We start from the raw sequence: 20,663 nt of genomic DNA on the forward strand, positions 1-20,663 counted from the left end.
AGGTTACATATGATAAATTACTCCATTATCCCTAACTCCTTAAGCCTTTAGGATCCTTCCTGTACATTATTCCACAGAAATTCTATTAACTCTATGTCACTGTTGAACACAGGTTTCAGCCAAACAGCTAAAAAAACAGACCACTCCCAGCTGCTCGAACTCCTACATTCATTTCAGCTTGCTTCCACTGTATAACAAACCTTATGACTTATGTTTCTCACTTATGCTTTTACGATTGTGTACATTAGCAATTCAAGCTGGGTTCAGTGGGGGCCACTCATTTCTGCATCAGCTGGGTCCACTCACACATTTGCAATCAGTTGACAGATTGCTTGGAGAATGCTGGTCTTAGGAGGCCTCACTCACTTGTCTTGAAGTTGGTGCTGGCTGTGGGCTGAGCCATGCACCTTCGGGAGGTCTATCCATGCTTTTTTTCAGTATGGAAGCTGATCCAAACAGCAAAAAGAGGGCCAATCCCAACATGCAAGTAGTTTTCAGGTTTCTGTTTGCATCACAGTTGCTAATGTCTCAGTGGCCAAAACAAGTCAGATAGCTAGGCCAAAATCAATGTGGGAGGGACTTATGTGATCGACAGAATGGTATGATTCCCTGGGGGCTACTGCTGTAACAGTCTACCCGAGCATTAAGTCCAAAAACCTATGAAGAGCAGATTATATCAGGGTTACCTACATTTAGCCCCAATCCAATGTTGTATTCTGTTTTCCTTGGTCCGATACCCTTAGAGTCCATCTCAGTGTAGATTAGTTAGGTTTCTTCTAGTATAAATTTAACAAAATCATGTAATTCTTTTGGAGTAAAGCCTTCTCCTCCAGAACAAGACTCTGCCCTTCTCCCCCTGAATATGCTGGGATCTGACTCTAAATAAAAGCCCAAAGACCATGAGAGCTGACAGCAGTGGGGTGTGAAAAGGATAGGGATCTCCATGCAAGGGGACTCTCTCATCTGTGCTAATTACAGGTTTCCAAGCAAAGGAAGTCCGGTTTCATCAAATAGAAAATGAGAGGCTTCTTCCAAGGGAAGCTCAGGGATATTGAGGCATTACGGGCAGTCAAAATTTTCAGCTTCGTCCAAGTCCGCCCAACATTCCTGTTGCCAGTCGTCAGGGTCCCATCCTTCCAAAGACCTGCCTCAGCTTTCCCATGTGAGACTTGGCCAGTCTGTGACTGTAGGACTTGGGTCTGATTGTTTAGATACATCTGTCCTATAACTAAAAGGAATAAGAGATGTGTTCAGAGCAGGCTCAGAAGCCCTCTGATGCGCTGAAGACGATTTGAGCTTTTGAGCTGTAAGCTCTGGGCCATTAGTGTGTCTCCAAAACCCTGCGTCCTGCTGACACCACCTAACTTGGACAGCCCCTAGTGTAATGAATCCCAGTGCCACTGTATGCTGACTACCTGGTCCCATTTTCTGCTGGTCAAGAGTTCAGCTCTGAGTTTGAAGCAAATCCAGCCCAGCCTCCTATTTTACAGAGTCTGCTTCCTAGGATTACTCCTGGTATTCAGTCCTCTACCAGTCAGGGTCTAGTCAGGAAAGTGGAGTGGATTTAATATTAGGAATTGGTTATAAAGATATTGGAAGGTAGAAAGAGCAAAACGTAGATAGCCAAGAAACCCAAATATTAGAGCTGCAGACAGCAGCTAACTTTCTGACCTGCTTACCAAAGTGACAAGTGCAGGAACTGGAAACAGGAAGGAATTCTCCGCCTCCCGCATTCCCATGCCCTAGGGCCTCCTATCTCTTGAACTTCACGGGAAGTCAGCTGGCAAGGGAATCTGGTAGATACAGTTTGCTGAATTCCAGCCCCTTCCTGGAAGGAAGGTAGGTTTGGAACTGAGAACAGGAGGTAAAGGACCAACCAATTCCTGAGCAAAAACCTATCTAGGTAAATGGAGATATATTCCCTGAGAGAGGAAAACACAGAAGCAATGGATTCCAGTTACACTGCAGCACAAGGAACGTTCTTAAACTTTGTGGCATGTGCCCATATAACAAGAGCCTAATATATATTTATTGATTAACTGGACAAGAAGATAGCAATAGGGAACTGCTTTGGCCAAGAACATAGAATAAAATAAATTAATTTTTAAATGCATTTTGTAGAAGTTGTATCAGTTGCATCATTTGGTTGCAAGTGAAAGAAAACCTGATGCAAATGGGCTTACATTAAAAAAACAGAATGCACTGGCTTACGTCACCAGACGGCCAAAGGTGTGGGCGGGCGCCGGGGTCTAACCTTAACGTCGGGATCCAGTTTCTTTCTACCCTCTCTTCCCTCTGCTTACCTTTTATCAACCTATTGTCAAACACGACTTTGTATTCTCAACAGCAGGCTCCTCTTAGGGGAAGTAAGCTCCAAATAGCATGTTTTCCTCTCAGTTCTGTTTGTCCTATAAAAATAGAATTCCATGTTAAAACAGAACAGCTACAAGAAGTACCGAGGAAGCAACTAATGCCCAGAATTCCGGGTTGTACAGATTGAACAGTAATATAACCAGGCTTAAGAAAAGGGGGGGGGGGGTGTTAAAAAGAAAAAAGAGAAAAGAAATGTAATCAGACTGCTGGTCAAATCAGGCAACTCCCCAGTGTCTTGATCCCCTTTGCTTTAAAACTCAGCACATGAAATGCTCAACTTATAGGTAATTTAAAGTTTAAATCAAAACAAAATTTAAGGAAGCATTTTCAGTCATAACATTGGCAAATTCTTTTTTTTTTTAAGATTATTTATTTATCTGATAGAGACAGTGAGAGAGGGAACACAAGCAGGGGAACTGGGAGAGGGTAGAAGCAGGCTCCCCGCTGAGCAGAGAGCCTGCTTGGCGCTCGATCCCAGGACCCTGGGATCATGACCTGAGTTGAAGGCAGATCCTCAACTGACTGAGCCACCCAGGCAAATCCTTTTTATTGATAACATACACTGCTCCAGAATGTGCTGTTAAATTGGTGGACTCATAAATTGTTAGTGGTCATATAAATCAGTACAATTTTTTTGAGATGTATTTGTCTGTAGATGAGAGACCATGCAGTTTGTCATATCATTTGTTTAAGTAATTATACTCTATAAATCTGAAATAATCCAAAAAGATATAGAAAGCTAAAGATATAGAGACATTCATTGCAAATATAAATATGTGATTTTTTAAAAATATTTCATTGACAGAGAGAGAGAGCGTGCACAAGAAGGGGGAGAGACAGGCAGAGGGAGAGGGAGAAGCAGGTTCTCCACAGAGCAGGAAACCTGATGTGGGACTCCATCCCAGGATCCTGGGATCAAGACCTGAGCCAAAGGCAGATGCTTTACCCACTGGGTTACCAAGGCGCCCCGAAATGTGTGATTTTTTTAGAAAAAAGCTTTGCCATAACACTGAGTAAGGAAAAAAAAAAAAGCAAAGTATATAACTCTATGCTCAGTTAAAGTTTTTTATAAAATTAACTAAAAAAAATATGCTTGGATATGTAGCAAGAGCCATGCCAAGGTTTATACTTTTACCCCAAAATACCATTCTAATGATTTTTCTGAAGGAATCCACAGACTGAAGTAAAATGTGTCTTATATGAAAAAATGTACTAATTACTATCTTATCTGAGTGGCCCCAAACAGGAAATAACCCATCAAACAAAATACAAGTGAGTTAGTCATAGTAATTTGTATTTGGAATGCAGACTACTATCTAGTCATAAAATGACAGTTATAAAGATCATATGAAAATATGGAATAATTGTTGGGATATAGTTTTCTCTATTTTACAAAAATTTTTGGTATTGTACAGCACTTTTGCAAAGCATTATTTTAAGTGTTCCCTTTGTCAACACCTACACTAAAACTAGAAAGATAGAATGTTAGCATGGCCCTGTGCGCACAATTCTGCAAAGCATTCCACGTTAAAATATAGATATCTATCATGATAGGGAAACCAGAGCTCGCTCTGCTGATTGACCGTTAAAACACGGTGATACGTGGAAATAGCAGTGGTACTTCTGGCAGTGTATTATTAGAAATATGAACTCTCTGTCATTTCTATCAGAGATTTTTGAGAACTATGATTTTACTTATATGTGGATTCTAAACAAAACAAATGAACAAATAATAAAAGAGAAAGAGGCTCATAGTTACAGAGAACAAACTGGTGGGTGCAAGGGGAAGAGTGGGGGGTGGGCAAAATAGGGGAAGGGGGTGGAAGGGGCATAAACTTCCGGTTATCAAATAAGTAAGTCACAGCATAGGGAATATTGTCAATAATAGGGTAATAATTCTGTACAGTGGCAGATGGTGACTAGACTTATTGGGATCCTTTCATAAAGTATGTACATGTCGAATCACTATGTTGTATACCTGAAACTAAGGAATTTTATATATCAAAAAAAAATATGAAGTTCACTTCCACAAAGTCCTGCTTTTAGCATGTTTGGGAAGAAAATCTAAAATCCTATATTCCTTCCTTTTTTCCTTCCTCCTCTCCTTTGCTGTCTCAACTGTGAAATGAGAATGGTAATAACAGTCTCTGTCTCTGTCAGTGTGGTGAGATTATAGTCAATTTTTATTTTCTTTATATTCTTCCTATATTTAGAAGGTTTTAAGAAACACGTTCTACATTTTTTTTATTTATTTATTTGTTTTATTTGCCAGAGAGAGACAGAGAGAACACAAGCCAGGGGAGCAGCAAGCTGAGGGAGAAGCAGGCCCCCCACGCTGAGCAGGGATCCTGATGTGGGGCTGGACCTCAGGCCCCTGGGACCATGGCCGGAGCCGAAGGCAGATGCCTAACACACTGAGCCACCCAGACATCCCAACATTTTATATTTTAAATCTGAAAAAAAACAATAAAATTGATGTTTTAAATTAAATTATTTAATTTAAATTTAAAAGTTTCTTTTTTTAATATTTTGAAATTTTAGGGGCACCAGGGTGGCTCAGTCAATTAAGCCTCTGCTTTCAGCTCAGGTCAGGATCCCAGAGTCCTGAGATCCAGCCCCACATCGGGCTCTCCGCTCAATGAGGAGCCTGCTTCTCCCTCAGCCTCTGCCCTTCTTCCTTCTCGTGCTCTCTTTCTCTCAAATAAATAAATAATTTTAGAGTTTCAGTGTCTATCTGTCGAAAATTAAAAGGTTGCATGAATGGCAAGTATTATAGTATTTTTGGCAACAATTTTATGAGCACAGCCCCTATTTTTTCCCTCATGTCAGGTGCACATTTTCACCCATGTTTTTAAGAAACGCTGAAAAGAAACTAAAAGAAAAGTTGACTAAGTGAAAGTGCGCAGAGGCGCGAAGGTTGCCAGCATCCTGCCCGCTCAGTCAGGTGTGGCGCCGGCCTCTGCACACAGCGCATGACGGGACTGTGACAGACCGTGTGACACACACACGTGATGGGTGAGCGCCTCCCTCCTGCTCCACGTTGCGCCCTGGGGACTTGACCTCAGAAACCACCCTCCTGGGGGCAGGCGGGTCAGGGGTGGGGAGTGAGAGCGGTCTTTCCAAAACACACACAGTGTTTGAGTTCTTGTCTAAAAATGAAGAGAAGGGGAGAGCAGTGTGTGTAAGGTGCTGGAATGTGACGTTTGGAAGATGTTCGGGAAAATGCCGGTCCCACCAGCTCCAGCTCGGTCCCCCTGAGAGGTGAAATGAAAAGTTCGAACCCGAGTCCAGAGTCTCTCATGATCTCATGTAACCCCAAACTGAGGGTTACAGAGGGAGGTGGGCGGGGGGGATGGGGTGACCGAGTGACAGGCATTAAGGAGGGCACGTGTGGTGATGAGCACTGGGTGTTATATACAGGCCACTAATGAAATGCTGAACACTAAAAAAAGAAGAAAAGTTCAAGCCCAGGCTGCCAGACACTGTACTTTTCTGAGTGTTCATCGGTGAGATTAGGGGTTCATTGGACTCCCCAACAACATCTTCTCCCTTTCAGGGCCATCTTGGGGGAAAGGCCGCTGGTCTAGTCCCAGGGACCCATCAGAGTCCATGTTGGGGTCTTAGACCACCCCCCCGCCAACTCAGCACCATGTGAGATGTGAGGGGCACACGTTCTCTATGAGATAACCCGCACTTTCAGGGATTCTCAAGGGGCTGGAGAAATCCACACGGGAAAAGTTGTAGAAACAGCAAAGCCACCTGCTGCATGGAGCACTGGGTGTTATACACAGACAACGAATCACAGAACGCTGCATCAAAAACTAATGATGTCCTGTAGAGTGACTAACAACATGATTAGAAAAAAAAAAGCAAGGCCACTCACAGTTAAGTGTCTGATGAGAGGAAACAGACCATAAGACTCAAGGAATTGGAGTGGGTGGGAGGGAAGAGCACAAGACTAGGGAGGGAATGAGAAATGTAAGGGCCTAGAAGATTTTTAGTGACAAGTAAGGAATAGATCAGTAGTGGAGGCAAGGCTGATACTCGCAAACTTCGCGGACCCGCCCAGCAGTGCTGATGGACCACAGGCTGGGGAAGCCTCTGGAGGGTGGTTGTTGAGTGGTGGCCGGGGATATCTGGGGAACCTGGGGAAGCAGCAAGATGGTCAGGATGGTGGGGGTCACTCAGGGTGTTTGGGACAGTGACTATTTTTTTTTAAAAGATTTTATTTATTTATTTGACAGAAATCACAAGTAGACAGAGAGGCAGGCCGAGAGAGAGAGAAGGAAGCAGGCTCCCTGCTGAGCAGAGAGTCCGATGCGGGACTCGATCCCAGGACCCTGAGATCATGACCTGAGCCGAAGGCAGCGGCTTAACCCACTGAGCCACCCAGGCGCCCGAGACAGTGACTATTTTCTATCTAGATAGTTCTATCTAGTATCTGTATACTAGTTCTATCTAGTACCCAGTATCTGCTGGAAATCAGCCCTGAATGAGGGCAAAATGTATAAGAACGTGTAATACTTGCTTTTGTATCTGGCATTTCATTTGATCTACCTATCTGCGGATCTGTTTATCTGTCTTTCTGTCTGTCCACAAGAGACCAAAAACACAGGTGAGGGGGCGGACGTGGGTCTGAAGGCCGCCGTCACTCATCTTTCATTCAGTCCTCTCACCGTGCCTCTCCCAAACGCGGGGCCCCTGGGTGTCGGCAGCTGGGCCCTGAGCTGAGGCGTCCATCCAGAGCTGGAATTGTCACCTGGGACCCAGGAGTCATGCCACAAGCCCTGACAGAATCTGAAAATGGCAACAGGAGGAAACAAGTGAATCATCGTCTGAGCATGGATCCAAGTGAGGCGTCAGGGGAGGCGGGTCCGACAGGGAGGCAGGGACCCACCAGAAGTCCAATCACGGTGTTTTGTCGGGAACTGATGGCTCTCCAGCGTTGCAAACAGGTTTGAGGAGGAAACGAATAGAGCCTGAACCAACTGGACTCGAGAGTAGTAATATTACCGTCATTTCGATTTCCATGGCTCGTTAAGATTTGCAAAGCATTTTCAAATATCTAGTTGAGCCTTCCTGACAAGTGGTAAAGCAAATAGTGCAAACATTCTCATCTACTGCTAGGGCAAATCAGGTTTGGAGAAGGAGAGTAATTTGCCCATTTCTTTTTAAGTAGGGTTACCAGCTGAGTAGCTCGAGGAGAGGCCATAAACACAGAACAGCTTCATTTTCATCCCAGCACATGCAGAGAGTTGCATTGATATGTATACACATCAATGAATATGGTTGGGGAAAGAGCTCAGACTGACAAAGCATCTATTTAAAAAAATTGTCTTTTTTTCTGTTTACCTCTGTCTTTTTTTTTTTAAAGATTTTATTTATATATTTGACAGACAGAGATCACAAGTAGGCAGAGAGGCAAGCAGAGAGAGAGAGAGGAGAAAGCAGGCTCCCCGCTGAGCAGAGAGCCCGATGTGGGGCTTGATCCCAGGACCCTGAGATCATGACCCGAGCCGAAGACAGAGGCTCAACCCACTGAGCCACCCAGGTGCCCTAGTTGTTTACCTCTGTCTTGATTAGCAACCCACATAAAGACAAGAAGGTGAGCCTGTACTGTCTGAAGACTAAGAAAGCAGAGAGAATAATCAGTCAGGTACGCAAGAGTTTTCTAATTTAAGATCCCAGCCTGACTAAGTCAAGACCAAGGAGATGGAGTATGAAGTCTTTCTTTCAGGTGTGTGGGCACTGAAGATGGAAGAAGCTTCCTTTGATAGCAGTGAATGTGAAAAAAAATCTCAGGACGTAATGAAAAATGATGAGTAACATCATATTCATAAAGTACAAATGTGCCGTAACCACAAATGGGGGTTGAATTGAAATCCAACTGCTAAAAAGCTAAGAACTTTAACACATCTGATAGGAGGATACTGTTTAGGACTGTGAACAAATAGTTTTGATGCAACTTCTCAGTCTAGACCAGCCTACATCTAGGGTGTTTTGTTCTATTCTCGGCCCTACTTAACTGGGACATTGATTGATGGGAATAGATCTGGAGTGGGACACCCAAAATAGTGACAGGGCTGGAAAACATTGTCGATTAAGGATACATAAGGGAGTTGGGTGTATTTCTCCTGAAGAAGAATTATCAAGGGAAAACATGAAAGCCGAGTTCAAGAGGTGTAAGTTACACTGAAGTAGAGTCTGACCTAGAACTGGCAAGTACTCACTAACAACTAGAGCTACTCACCAAAGTTCATCTCCCAGTTGTTGGAAATATTCACACATCCTAGAACTATGTTCCCGAAGGAGCTCTACTCATAAGGTCTCCTTTTTATCCTAAGATCTGTAACTGTTCGAACTAGTCACTCAACTTCCTTCAGGGTCAGGTGGGAGCTGGGGTGGTGATGGTAGAATGAGACGGATTCCAGCTCTCCCCCATCTGATGCATTGGTTCTAGGGTGGAGTTTCACTTCTGTTTCGCAGTGACAGCACAGACCGGGATCTTGCATCAGCCCCATGACTCTCAAGATCTTATCCTCCAATGCACTTTCCTCTACCAAGATATTCTAACCAATCTATTGTCAGATGAGCCCAGTTTCCATACCTCATTGGCATGGTTCCTTGAGAACTATGTCAACTTGTCCTAGTCCTTTTTTTTTTTTTTTTTTGGCCCAGAAAGGGAGAGGTAGAGAGCACAAGCAGAGGGAGCTGCAGACAGGGAGAAGGAAAAGCAGGCTCTCTGCCAAGCAGGGAGCCCAACGCAGAACTTGATCCCAGGACCCTGGGATCATGACCTGAGCAGAAGGCAGACACTTAATCGACTGAGGCACCCAGGCGCCCAGCCATATTCCTTTCTCAATATTCTTACCTTTTCCCTCTAAACTCTGTTTGCAAACCCAAACATCCTGTTTTCAACACTCCTTGTGTCTAGGAGCAGAGTGAGGCTAATGACACAAGTGAGAGACTAATTAAAGGGTGGGAAATATCTGCCTTTTACCTGGAGGATAACATCAGGATTGAGGAAGAGCAGAGGGCTTGGTTTTAAGGCGCTAGGCAGGAGTCCTACTACCTCAGAGACCTGCATCCAGATAGGATCAGTCACTGCAGGCAAAGGAAGTGGTTGCGTCTGGGCGCGTGAAGAGGATGCCAGGAAGTCGCGGTCCTTCCCACTGTACCGACACCGCCTGCACGTCTCCATCTTTCTGTCTGAACACTCACCTTCCGAGACTATTTCCTTTAGGCCTCAAAGTCTTTTTAGACTTCAAGAAGCTCCCTAGGAGCTACTGATTAACTCAACCAAGGCAACAAACTAAGACTTGGGAGAAAGGGCCATTTTTAGGAATGTAGGGTCCAGGGCTCTCCTTGGAAGATGTCGTCATGGGAAAACCACACTGTTACCTTTTTCATGTATTTACCACAGATTTAGTGCTAAGCACTATATACTAGGCACAAGGGAGACAGAGATAGTAAGACATCATTCTTGTCCTCAAGGGACTTGCAGATCATAGAAGTCGTCTTTCTGGCCTTTTAAATAGTTGTTTACCATATACAAGGAAAGATATCATAAGATGACTCAAATGGGGAAAGCAGTTGGGGTATGTGTTGTTGGTTAACCCACAACGGGGCCTTTATCCTACAGTCACGAAGGCGGTGGGGAGGAGTTGGCTAGAAACTGCTGGTTTGGTCAATGGAGGACAGTACACCCCGGGAGGGAACAGGGATCCTGGAAGAACTGGAGGGATGTCCAACAAAACCTCTCAGTCAGGAGCTGGGGCCATAAATTTTTCTGTAGGGTTTTATGTTTTCAGGCAGTCCTTTAGGAATTAAGGAGCCACCACTGCCCATCCCCGCCCCCAACCCCAACCCCTGCTCCCCTGGCAATACCAGTAAGGCTGAGGAGCTAGAATTCCTCAGGATTTTCTTTTGGTGTCTCAGGCAGAGGAAGGCAGATGAGAGACATAGCATGCTGTAAAAGCAGACTTTTCACCACAAAACACTGGGGGATAATGAAACACTCTCCCTCACTAACAGCAGCTAACTTCAGCAGAGATACACCACCTTGGGGAGGCACTGGCAAAAGCTCATGGGGAAAGGGGGAAACGGAGACAGATTTTATAAAGTTTCCTAGTTGGGTTTGTATGACCTTTACCAGCTTGCCTTGAGACCTATAGATAAATGCCTGAGTCGAAACTACTCTGCCACTGATTAGGGACACACCCACAGGCTAGCCCCTGTCTGAGCCTGTTTCCTCACAGGTGAGATAACCAATCTCCCGCCCCCCAGCATTGTTGAGAGGAGTAAGGATAACATACTTATGTACTCACCCCCATTAGTATGTAGCCAAATAGCCAAAGCCATTCCAGTTAGGATCTTGGTTTTACATTTATGTGATTAAACTAATTATTAAGTCTCCCCCGCCTCAAAAGAATCAACCTCAAAGGTAAATTTAAAATGTTCTTTCTGGGGGAAAAAAATCTGGCAACTTAGAAATAGCAGCTTAGAAAGAAAGAAAGAAAGAAAGAAAGAAAGAAAGAAAGAAAGAAAGAGAGAGCAGCTTCTCTGTACTGCCACACCCCAACTTCCTATTTCCAGCAATTAAGATGTCATGAAATATTGGACCCCAGTTTAAGCTGGGGCGCCTCATTACATAGGGCGATTTTCTGTTAAGAGCTTATTTCCTGAAAATCCCAGGCTTTTCACTGCTAGTTGAGCAGACTCTGTTGTCCCACAACGTAGGTTTTGAGACGAATGACCATACTAGTGGGAATCATTCACTGAGCTTGGGTTAGTTGGTGCCCAAGTGAAAGTGAAGAAGGAAGGAATCCACAGGGAAGTCTGCTGTGCTAAACACTCTGTGGGCTGCTCTGTGTATATCATTAAATTTAACCCCTTCGAACAATTTGGAGAGATAAATAGGATTATCCTCATTTTTCTGTTGAGAAATGGAAGCTGAGGGTCCCATGTCCAAAGTAATGCAACTGTCAACTAGGCAGTAGTCCTGGGGCCCAAGTACATTGCTCTCTAACTCCAAATTTCTTACACAAACTGCAGAGGAAAATGTACTTTGGAGTTCATCTAAGCAAGACATAATTAAGAAGTACAATGAATTGGGAGATATGTTCACTACTTCTACGCACACATAAGTGATTTTCTCTCCATTGGACACTCACTTCCGGTTGGAACTGAAACCAAGCTGCCCGGGTTCAAGTTCAGACACTTCCTCTCCACTCAGCCAACTGCCACAAAGGAAAAAGAAGTGGCGAAAGGCAGTTTCAGGTCCATCATCAGCAAACTCGACTAACCTTCTCTGGTCGCGAGGAGTCAAGGGACCACCACATGTGTCCACCCAGGACATCCAGCAGTTGCCTGGGAGAGCAACACCAATCCATTGTTTCCCAATACCTGTTGTTCTATTCGTCTGGCCCCAACAGTCGAAGCTGAAAAACCATCCTGCTTCCTAAGCAAAACCGCGTTTATGTGTAAAGGCACATTTGTGTTTTGCCGTTTGATATTCACTGCCGTCCCTCTGGTCGCTCTCAGGAAGCACTGGCCACACAGGTCTTTGCAGACCAGGGATCCTTTGGCGGGGGGTCCACACTTGGAGACACAGACCACACTTGGCGAAGAACAGTTACCATCTCACTCTGAATTACAACAGCTCACCTCAGTTCCTTCCAAGATAAATCCCACCACTTGACCCTCGAGGTGGTCTGTACCTATCAATTAATTGCAGATTACTTTCTTCCTCTTTTTGTCTTTTTTTTCTTGTTTTATTTCAAGCAACCCAAAGGCCTGCCTAAAGCAATCTTCAATGACTACAGATGTTCTGAAGGAAATAGAGAGATGAAGAGCTCTAGACCATATTTTCTTTTCAGCGATTCCTGTATAACTGAGCCCAACTGTTATTTTTTATCTTGAAAATTAAAGCTGCCCCTGGAGGTTCTAGGGTAGGACTTTGCTATTTGCATGTTTCTTCCCCTGCCTTCCCCTTTGGCTACCCCGCACCCACGGGTTTAGAGGAACTGGCTACCTCTGGGAAGGAGGTAGAGAGATCACGTAAGCAAAGCTACCAGCCCAGGGTAAGCACCTGACTTGGCCTTTCTGCAGTCACATTGCACAATTCAGTTTAAAAGCCAACGCAAATACCATTCTACCACCAACTATACCTTTCCTTTGTCAACTCTATTTTATGGTAACGTAATTTTTCATCACTGAGTGATGAGACTGTGATGACCTTAAGGGATTTCTATGCTGAATTCCCAGAAACAGTTTGGGGGAAGAATATTACTTCTCTTTTGCTTCGCCTCTCCAAAGTTCCCTCCTGTGCACCTCAAATTTACTCTTCAACCCACTCTTCTTTTGAGGGAAATGAGTCTTTGTTTCCCCACACATCCCACTCTTACACCTCAGTGGCCAAAACACACAAAAACCAGAGCCAGTCCCTCAGCCAATTGCAGGAATAACCTCCCACAGGTGCTGAAACCTCATTTGAGCCTGGATTTCCACCTCCCCTCAGGATTCCTCTTGGAGAAAAAGAATCAGGGCAGCCCCCATGGAGAGGACTGAGCATAGAACAAAAACCCCAGAGCCTTCCAGCTTCAAGCGTTTCTTTGGTTCCCATGAGCCACCTGGGTCTGGAAGGAGAAAAGTCTAGCACAGGAAAGACAGCAGAAGCTCTGGAGAGGGATTTCTCAGGAGACCCGAACAAGTGTGCAGAGAGCTCTGTAGTGACTAGGAATGATATCAGTGCCTGACAAACAGTAGGTGCTCAATATCTACTTATACTAATTGAACGATTGCATGAATGAATGAATGAATGAATGGGGAAAAGGGAAAAGGAGGAAGAGATGAGGAGAGCTGGGTACAGAGGACACTCGCCTTCCTTTCCTCCTAGGATCTTTCTTAGGGTTGTTTCCATTTTTTCCACTGGCTCCCGGATGGTGCGCAGACATCACCTCCAGGCCGAAGGCTTCTCTATCGGTCCATCCTTAGTGCTGGCAAGACTTAGGTGTCCACTTCCGCACCTCCCAGGCAAAGGCTCAAGATAAAGCAACCTAGGTAGTTCAGGCAAAAGGAAAAGGAAAAGGTGAGCCAAGAAGCCTGCATTCTCTCCCTTCTGTTTCAATTTATTGGGGCTTCCGGGAGAGTTAAATTCTTCAGGCCCTGTTATCCATGACTGAACTGTAGTTAATATCACCGAAGCACCCGGATGGGAAATCCACTGACACTAGATTTGTGACGTTGTAAAGGGATGGACCATAGACAATATCTAGAGAATACGCCTTCAAAACAAACCCTTAGTTCTTAGCAGCCCTTTCCTAAACCAGTGCTCCTCGAACTTTAATGCACCCTTGAGAGCTTTACCATATCATTAATGAAGTATACTGGACATACAATATTACATCACTTTCCGGTGCAAAGCATGGGGACTTGACATTTGTTTATGCAGCAAAATGTTCACCTTCATAAACCAGTTACCATCTGTCACCATACAAAGTTAATAGTTATTTTTTAAATACAATGTTATTAACTACATGCCCCATGTTGTATGTTACATACCTAGAACTTACTTATTTTATAACTGGAAGCTTGTATTTTTTTTTAAAGATTTTATTTATTTATTTGACAGACAGAGATCACAAGTAGGCAGAGAGGGCAGAGGGAAGCAGGCTCCCCGCCAAGCAGAGAGTCCGATGCGGGCTCAATCCCAGAACCCTGGGATCATGACCTGAACCAAAGGCAGAGGCTTTAACTCACTGAGCCACCCAGGTGCCCCTGGAATCTTATACTTTTTGATCCCCTTCTCCCATTTTGCCTCACCCTAACCCCCTCCCCTCCAGCAACACTCAACCTGCTCTCTGTATCTGAGTCTGGGTTTGGTTTGATTGGGTTTGTTTAGGTCCTAGCTCAGATTATTTGCCAAAAGAGTCTTGCAGCTTTAATTCTTGAGAAGCCTGCCCCACCCTCGTGCACCTGCTGGACACTCTGGACATCATCGGTGACTTGCAGAGTCCCAGACGTGCCGGGTTCTTCACATCTGGGTGGCTTTGTCCGTCCTCCCTCTGCTCTTCAGCCCCTTCCCTGGATGAGCTCCTTCATAGCTCAGTTCACATGTAACTTCTCCTGGGGAAGGCTAGATGTGAAATGTTCTTCCACTATTTGGTAGAATTCACCAGTGAAGCTGTCCTGTCCTGGACTTTTGTCCATTGGGAGATTTTTGATTACTGATTCAATCTCCTTTCTAGTAATCAGTCCAGATTTTTTCTTTCTTCCTGATTCAGCCTTGAAAGATTGTATGTTTCTAGGTTGTCTAATGTGTTGACGTAGCCGTTGCTTACAATCCTTTGTATTTCTGTGATGTCAGGTGTAACTGGTCTTTCATTCCTGATTTTATCCGACCCTCTCTCTTCTCGTGGTAAGTCTAGCTAACAGCTTCTGTCAATTTCCAAAGAACCAGCTCTTGGTTTTGTGGATCTTTTCTATGATCTTTTTAGCCTCTATTTCATTTATTTCCATTCTGGTCTTTACTATTTCCTTCCTTCTGCTAACTTTGGGTTTCATTTGTTCTTCATTTTCTAGTTCTTTAAGTGTAAGGTTAGGTTGTTTCTTCGAGATTTTTCTTGTTTCTTGAGGCAGACTGGTGTTGCCCTGAACTTCCCTCCTAGAAACTCTTGCTGCATCCCATAGATTTTAGTGTGTCATTTTTCTGTTTTCATCTATCTCTGGGTATTTTTTAATTTCTCCTTTTAATTTCTTTGATGGCCCAGTGGTTGCTCAGTAGCACGGTGTTTAATCTCCTCATATTTGTGGATTTCCCAGCTTCCTTCTTATGATCAATTTCTGGTTTCTCACCATTGTGGTTGGGAAAGATGCTTGACAAGATTTCGGTCTTCTTAAATTTGTCAAGACTTGTTTTGTTTTGCCGAACAGGTGATCTATCCTGGAGATTGTTCCATGTGTAATTGAGAATGTGAATTCTGCTTTTGGATAGAATGTTCTTTATGTATCTATGAAGTCCATCCGGTCTAATGCAATGTTTAAAGCTGATGTTTCTTTATTAATATTCTGTCAGTGGATGACCTATCCATTGACGCATGTGATATCTTCATGGATATATACATGTCCTTTCTCACTCCCCCTCTCTCTTCTCCTCAAGGTCTCTGAGGTTTGTTGTGGTTTTTTTTGTTGTTTTTGTTATTTTGTTTTGTTTTGTTTTGTTTTTTCATTTTTAAAGTTCTTTTTACTTTTTGCTGCTCTGTCTCAGTGGGTTTCTGTGTCTTGTCCTCCAACTCACCGGTCTGTTCTGTTTCATCCAGTCTGCTGTGCTCAGCTATTGTACTCTCCAGCTCTGTGACTTCTGCTTGTTGTTTTCTTCTCTTTTTTTGGTCTCCCTCTTAAAGTCCTTGCTCTGCTCATCCCTTCTCCTGGGCTCAGCAAGCACTATCATGGCTAGGGCTTGGGATCTTTCTCAGGCAGACCACTTACAGCCCTATCATTAAGGTCTTTTCCTGAGGTTTTGTCTTTCTCTCTCATTTAGAATGGCTTCTCTGTCTCTTCATTTTGCCTGATGCTGTGTTTCTGCAGAATAGCCGAAACAGCTACCTCTTTCAGGGTTGAAGGAACAGCCTTGTGGGAGTGATGAATCTTCTTATTCACCCTTGTCCTAGTTCTCAGTTGTCTCTTGAACCTTTATGATTATCTAAATGGCCTGGTTTATTTTTGGTAAGTCTCTGCTGGTAACGGTGTTCCAAGGCCTGTCAGTGTTCCAAGGGGAGAAATCTCACTAGCCGCCACTTTCAGACTGATGGGAAGTCAGACCCACACACAGAAGCTTTTGAAGTATGCAGAATGTACAGTCCTGTGAGGCCACGGTCGTTAAGCCCTTCTGGTCTCCAGGTTGGGAGCTCTGGATGTGTCCCTGGGCAATTGTTTCAAAAACCAGGGCTCCAGATAAATGGAGAAGCTCCTTCCTGTGAGGTCTTACCAAGCTATGACAGGGCTATGACAAGGATGGTGTCTCCTGAGACGTTTTCTGGGAGCACCTCCACGGCCTCTAGCTGTGTGGCAACCCCAAAGCCTGTCTCTCAGGCTGAAGCTCCAGGATAAGAAAACAGGCCTTTTTCACACGAAGACTGGGACTGCGTTTCAGTAAGCTGCCTGTGCAGTGCCCTGGCCCACACCTGGCATTCTGATAGCCCAGGATCCCTGCCCCACCCCCGGCCTTGGCCACCAGGGCCAGGTGAACAAGGGGCAGCCTCTATGTGGTTGGCAGGGGCTGCTGGCTTTTAGCAGGGCAGCTGGAAAGTGCAAGGCTGACACCCACGGCACCTCTGCCTTAGGAGAGACTCGACTATCCCTGACGCCCAACAGATGTCCCCGGACCAGCAGATGAATCTCCTCTAAGTACAGCCTAAGGGAATTTCAAATTTGCGCTTTTGTACTGGATCCTGGGGTGAGTGAGCCCACCCACACGCAAGCCATTTGAAAGGAGACCCTTCATTTTCTAGAGCACTTTGGGTCCCATTGGTTTGGCGAGCTCGTCTCTCTGGCACAGATCCCAAGAGTTGGGGTGCCTGATGGGAAGCACCAACCTTTGTTCCTCCAGGAAAAACCCCAGATGGGTGAGATCCCCCCATTGGATGTCCCCACAATGGGTCGGTGGTTTTTTTAGCCGAGACCATATCTCTGTCTCTCTATCCATCTTGATGTTGTCCTTTCCTCCTTTGTTGTGGGGAGCAGTTCAGTAGGGAATTCTCAGACCAATTTCAGAGGGAAAGAAGGTGAGCTCAGGATCTTCCTACGCAGCCATCTTGAAACCCCCCTCCCCAAAGAGCTGATTAAAATGCAGGTCCTGATTCAGCAGGCAGGTGGGACCCAGGATTCTACAGTTCTCACAGTGTGTCTGGTGAAGCCAAAGCTGCCCTAAGGAGAGCCAGACTTGGAGTAGCACAGGCCTAGAATTTGGGTCTTAGCTTAGATTGTTGTTAAAGTGTCTTCCAGATTCGATTTTTGTAAAGTCTCCCCCACTCTCGCACACCTGCTGTACACTCTGGACATCATCAGTGACTTGCAGAGCACCAGACGTGCCAGGCTCTTAGACCTGTGTGGCTTTGTCCATCTTCCCTCTGCCCTTCACCCCCCTTCGCTGGATGAGCTCCTTCTCGGCTCAGCTCACATGTAACCTCTCCCAGGGAACCTTCCCCAGCTCTCCAGCCTACCAGGCAGTCAGGTCCTCTCTCCTCTTTGCTCATCACACTATACCATAATATACTGTCTACATGTCCTTGTTCCTAGTATAGGGTTGCTCAGGTTACGCCCTACACAGGGGTCCTTGGCCAAGGAGGCAAGAAGGGGCTGAAATCCATTCTGTTCCCACTTGTTGTCCCTGAGCCCCGGCACAGAGCTGCCTCCACCAGGAGGAAGGGCTGACTTTTTCCAGATCACACAAAGGAGCTGACGGTCTTTTCTACCAGATGTGGGGTCTCATTCATCTCTCGGTTTCTATTTCCTTGCCTGTCATGGCTCAGCATTCAGTAACATGTTTGAATGAAGGAATGATGAGAGAAAGAAATGAAGAGCTACAGAGAGGAAAGCACAGACAATAACTTCATTCAGTCCTCAGGGTATATCAGCTGAACCATGAGCAAGAGATCTGGGAATTTGCTAATGTGCTGCTGGAAAGACCAGAGGACCAGGTCCTCCAAGCCCCTTCTTACTAATGGGATTATAACAGGTATTAGTGAAAAGAGATGGAAAGGCTGCAGTCAGCGCCTGGAGAAAACTCATCAGAAAGAGCAAAGAAACAGGCTGCCCGCAAGCACTCCTGACTTGTAATGTCTTTTCAAGTCGAGGGGAAGAGGAGGGAGACTCCGAAGATACTGTTTGCTCAGAAGCTTCAGAAGCTTCTGAAAGCAGCAGTCTTTATAGCAAAAACATCCTGAGGACAAGAAGAGGTGATGACAGAACCATGAATTTGCCTAGAGGGGCTGAAGCCCGAAACAGAGGTGAAGGTCCCAGCTTGTAAAAGTGAGTCTCCTCTGACCGCAAAGACTCTGGGCTTCGTGAAGAAAGGTCCAGCCCGGACAAAGGAACATCTCCATGCAGTCTTTTCACCAGGGCGGGGAGCGTGGGGTCCTTTGATCTGCTTTGTGAGAGTTCCTCCGTTGTGTCCACGTGAGCACTGCTCTGACAAGACTGAGCTTCCAGAATTGGGGACTCAGGCCTCTTTTATCTTCCTGGGATCACGAGCTGCTCTATGAAATGAAGTCGGTGCTGGACTTGCACAGCGGCCACCGCTGTTAAAAGAAGGAAGGGTGAAGGTCTAAGAATCCTCAGTCAAATTCCAGGATTTCACTTTGGAATGGTGCAAGAAATTCCTCTGGGAGACGAACTGATACCTTGCAGAAACCCAACCTGGACTGTGCCTCTTACATCACCTTCTTCTTGTTCAGACCGGTTTCTGAAGATACAGGCATGGTTCTGGAGTAAGGGGAACTGAGAATCTTGAGTACGGTATGCTATCATGTGACTTCAGGATAACATGTTCAAAACAAAACCTAAATTCAGCACCAACGCACACACACACACAGAAAAGAATGTGGGGTAAAGTCTCTAGATCGCCATTTATCTCTTATCAGAATTTAATCCCAGATTTCCTTGCCTCCAGCCAGTGTGGCAGATAATCAGAAAGAGCGAGACAGCTCTTACGGCATATCTTTCTGTCCAAAGGACTCTCTGTTCTTGTTATCTAGGATGAACTTTGTGATCAGATGACACACTATCACTGTCAAGAAGAATAGAGATGAGATCTTTCTAACGGATCACCACCCTAACACTTAACACTAAAAGCTGCCCAACAGCGGGGGTGGGGGGGGTGGGGGGGGACTTCTTGAGGCAAGAACTGAGTACATACAAAGTTTCCTCTTTTTAAGGCAATAAAAAATGCTGAGTTCATATACTTGTTCCCTGTCTCATTTCTAAACGGAAGGCAGGCTAGTTAATTTCTTGTTTTACTTTCCTAAGAAAATAAGCCATGTTGCAACTGTTAATTTAAAAAAAAATGGTTTTCAGGTCTTAAAAAACAATGCTCATTTTATAAAAATGTGGAAATCGTCAAGGAGTTCAAAAAAGAAAGGTCCCTCTGAATGCCAGCAACTAGCACAAACTTACCCATATATTGCTGTAGCTTTTCAAAAGTCAGAGAGAAAATCAGCATAGGAAAAGCTACCTTCACATATTCACTAGTGGGTCAGATGCAGGCTATGTTCTTACCTTGGGGGAGCAGTGCAGTAGTGGAAGGAAACTCATCTGAAAATGTGAAATGTCAGATCCAAAAATTAAGACACCATATGACAGCCGATCATGACTTCCCCGGATAAGAATGCACATGTCCTGATCTATAACATGACTTCCTGTTTTAAAACAGATTGGCGAGGTTTGGACACACTTGTGTGCTGTCTCTACCTTTTGGAGGAAAGCTTCAAGCACCTTCTCAGATACTGGGATATCTCTTATGGTTGGTGTACACGAGCACACACACACACACACACACACGCACACATCCATTTTGGGAGAATTTAGAGAAATCCCAACACATTATTTATCAGGCAATTCCTGGGTATCCTTTTGATAAAGGTCAACTCTGGCTATTTTATTACTGATAAGACGTTTCTTCTGAGTGTCCACGACCTTTTTCCTTCTTACCCAGCTCTTCTTTCTTGAGTTCTTTCCCTGGTTCTCAGAAGACATTGGAAGAGATCTCACTTCCTTGGATACCTCACAGTAGACAACTGAATGTCTTACTCTGTAATCCTGGCATTGCCTTGAGGCTGATTTCTGAAGCTTCAAACTTTGATTTAAGCACCCAAACTGCTGGAGTCGGTACGTGTGGCTTGGCCTCGCGGCAAGGACCATCACCAAGCCCTACCCATGCACCAGGCACTGTTCTTTGTGCCTTACAAATACCAACTCCTAAAATCTTCATCATTAAATCCTTGTAACCTTCCCACGAGCTGGACACCATAATTCCCTATTTCACATATGAGGGACAGAGAGTGGTTTGCCTGAAGTTGCAGGGCTGATAAGAGGCAAAGCCATGATAGAACCAGGCAGCCCAGGTCTGTCCATCAGCAGCCAGAACATTCAAGAGCCTCATCTCAGTCCATTTTCCCAAGTGGAATCAAGGAATCAAGCTTGATTCCTTCTGTCTACCTCCATCCCTTGACATGTCGCCTTGAGTGACTGAATATGAAGTTCAAAGAGCTGCATCTTGAACCACTCCTTTCCTT

The 20,663-nt window shown here is 44.9% G+C and overlaps 1 protein-coding gene across 2 annotated transcripts in view; it reads left to right on the top strand.

Annotated features, from left to right (window-relative positions):
* The window catches only part of PDCD1LG2 (programmed cell death 1 ligand 2), a 94,807-nt gene that overhangs the window by 58,876 nt on the left and 15,268 nt on the right, over positions 1-20,663 (top strand). Inside the window, exon 7 of one of the 2 annotated variants that reach the window (XM_044266002.1) lies at positions 11,428-11,694. The exons of the other annotated variant lie outside the window; for it this stretch is intronic. Within the exon in view, the coding sequence (XP_044121937.1) occupies positions 11,428-11,466 (39 nt within the window). The 3' untranslated portion in view covers positions 11,467-11,694. Of the gene's footprint in view, positions 1-11,427; positions 11,695-20,663 lie in introns of those variants that run through there. 2 annotated transcript variants of the gene reach the window in all.

Source organism: Neovison vison, chromosome 9 (assembly GCF_020171115.1).
Source record: "Neovison vison isolate M4711 chromosome 9, ASM_NN_V1, whole genome shotgun sequence".
NCBI classification, from domain to species: domain Eukaryota; kingdom Metazoa; phylum Chordata; class Mammalia; order Carnivora; family Mustelidae; genus Neogale; species Neogale vison.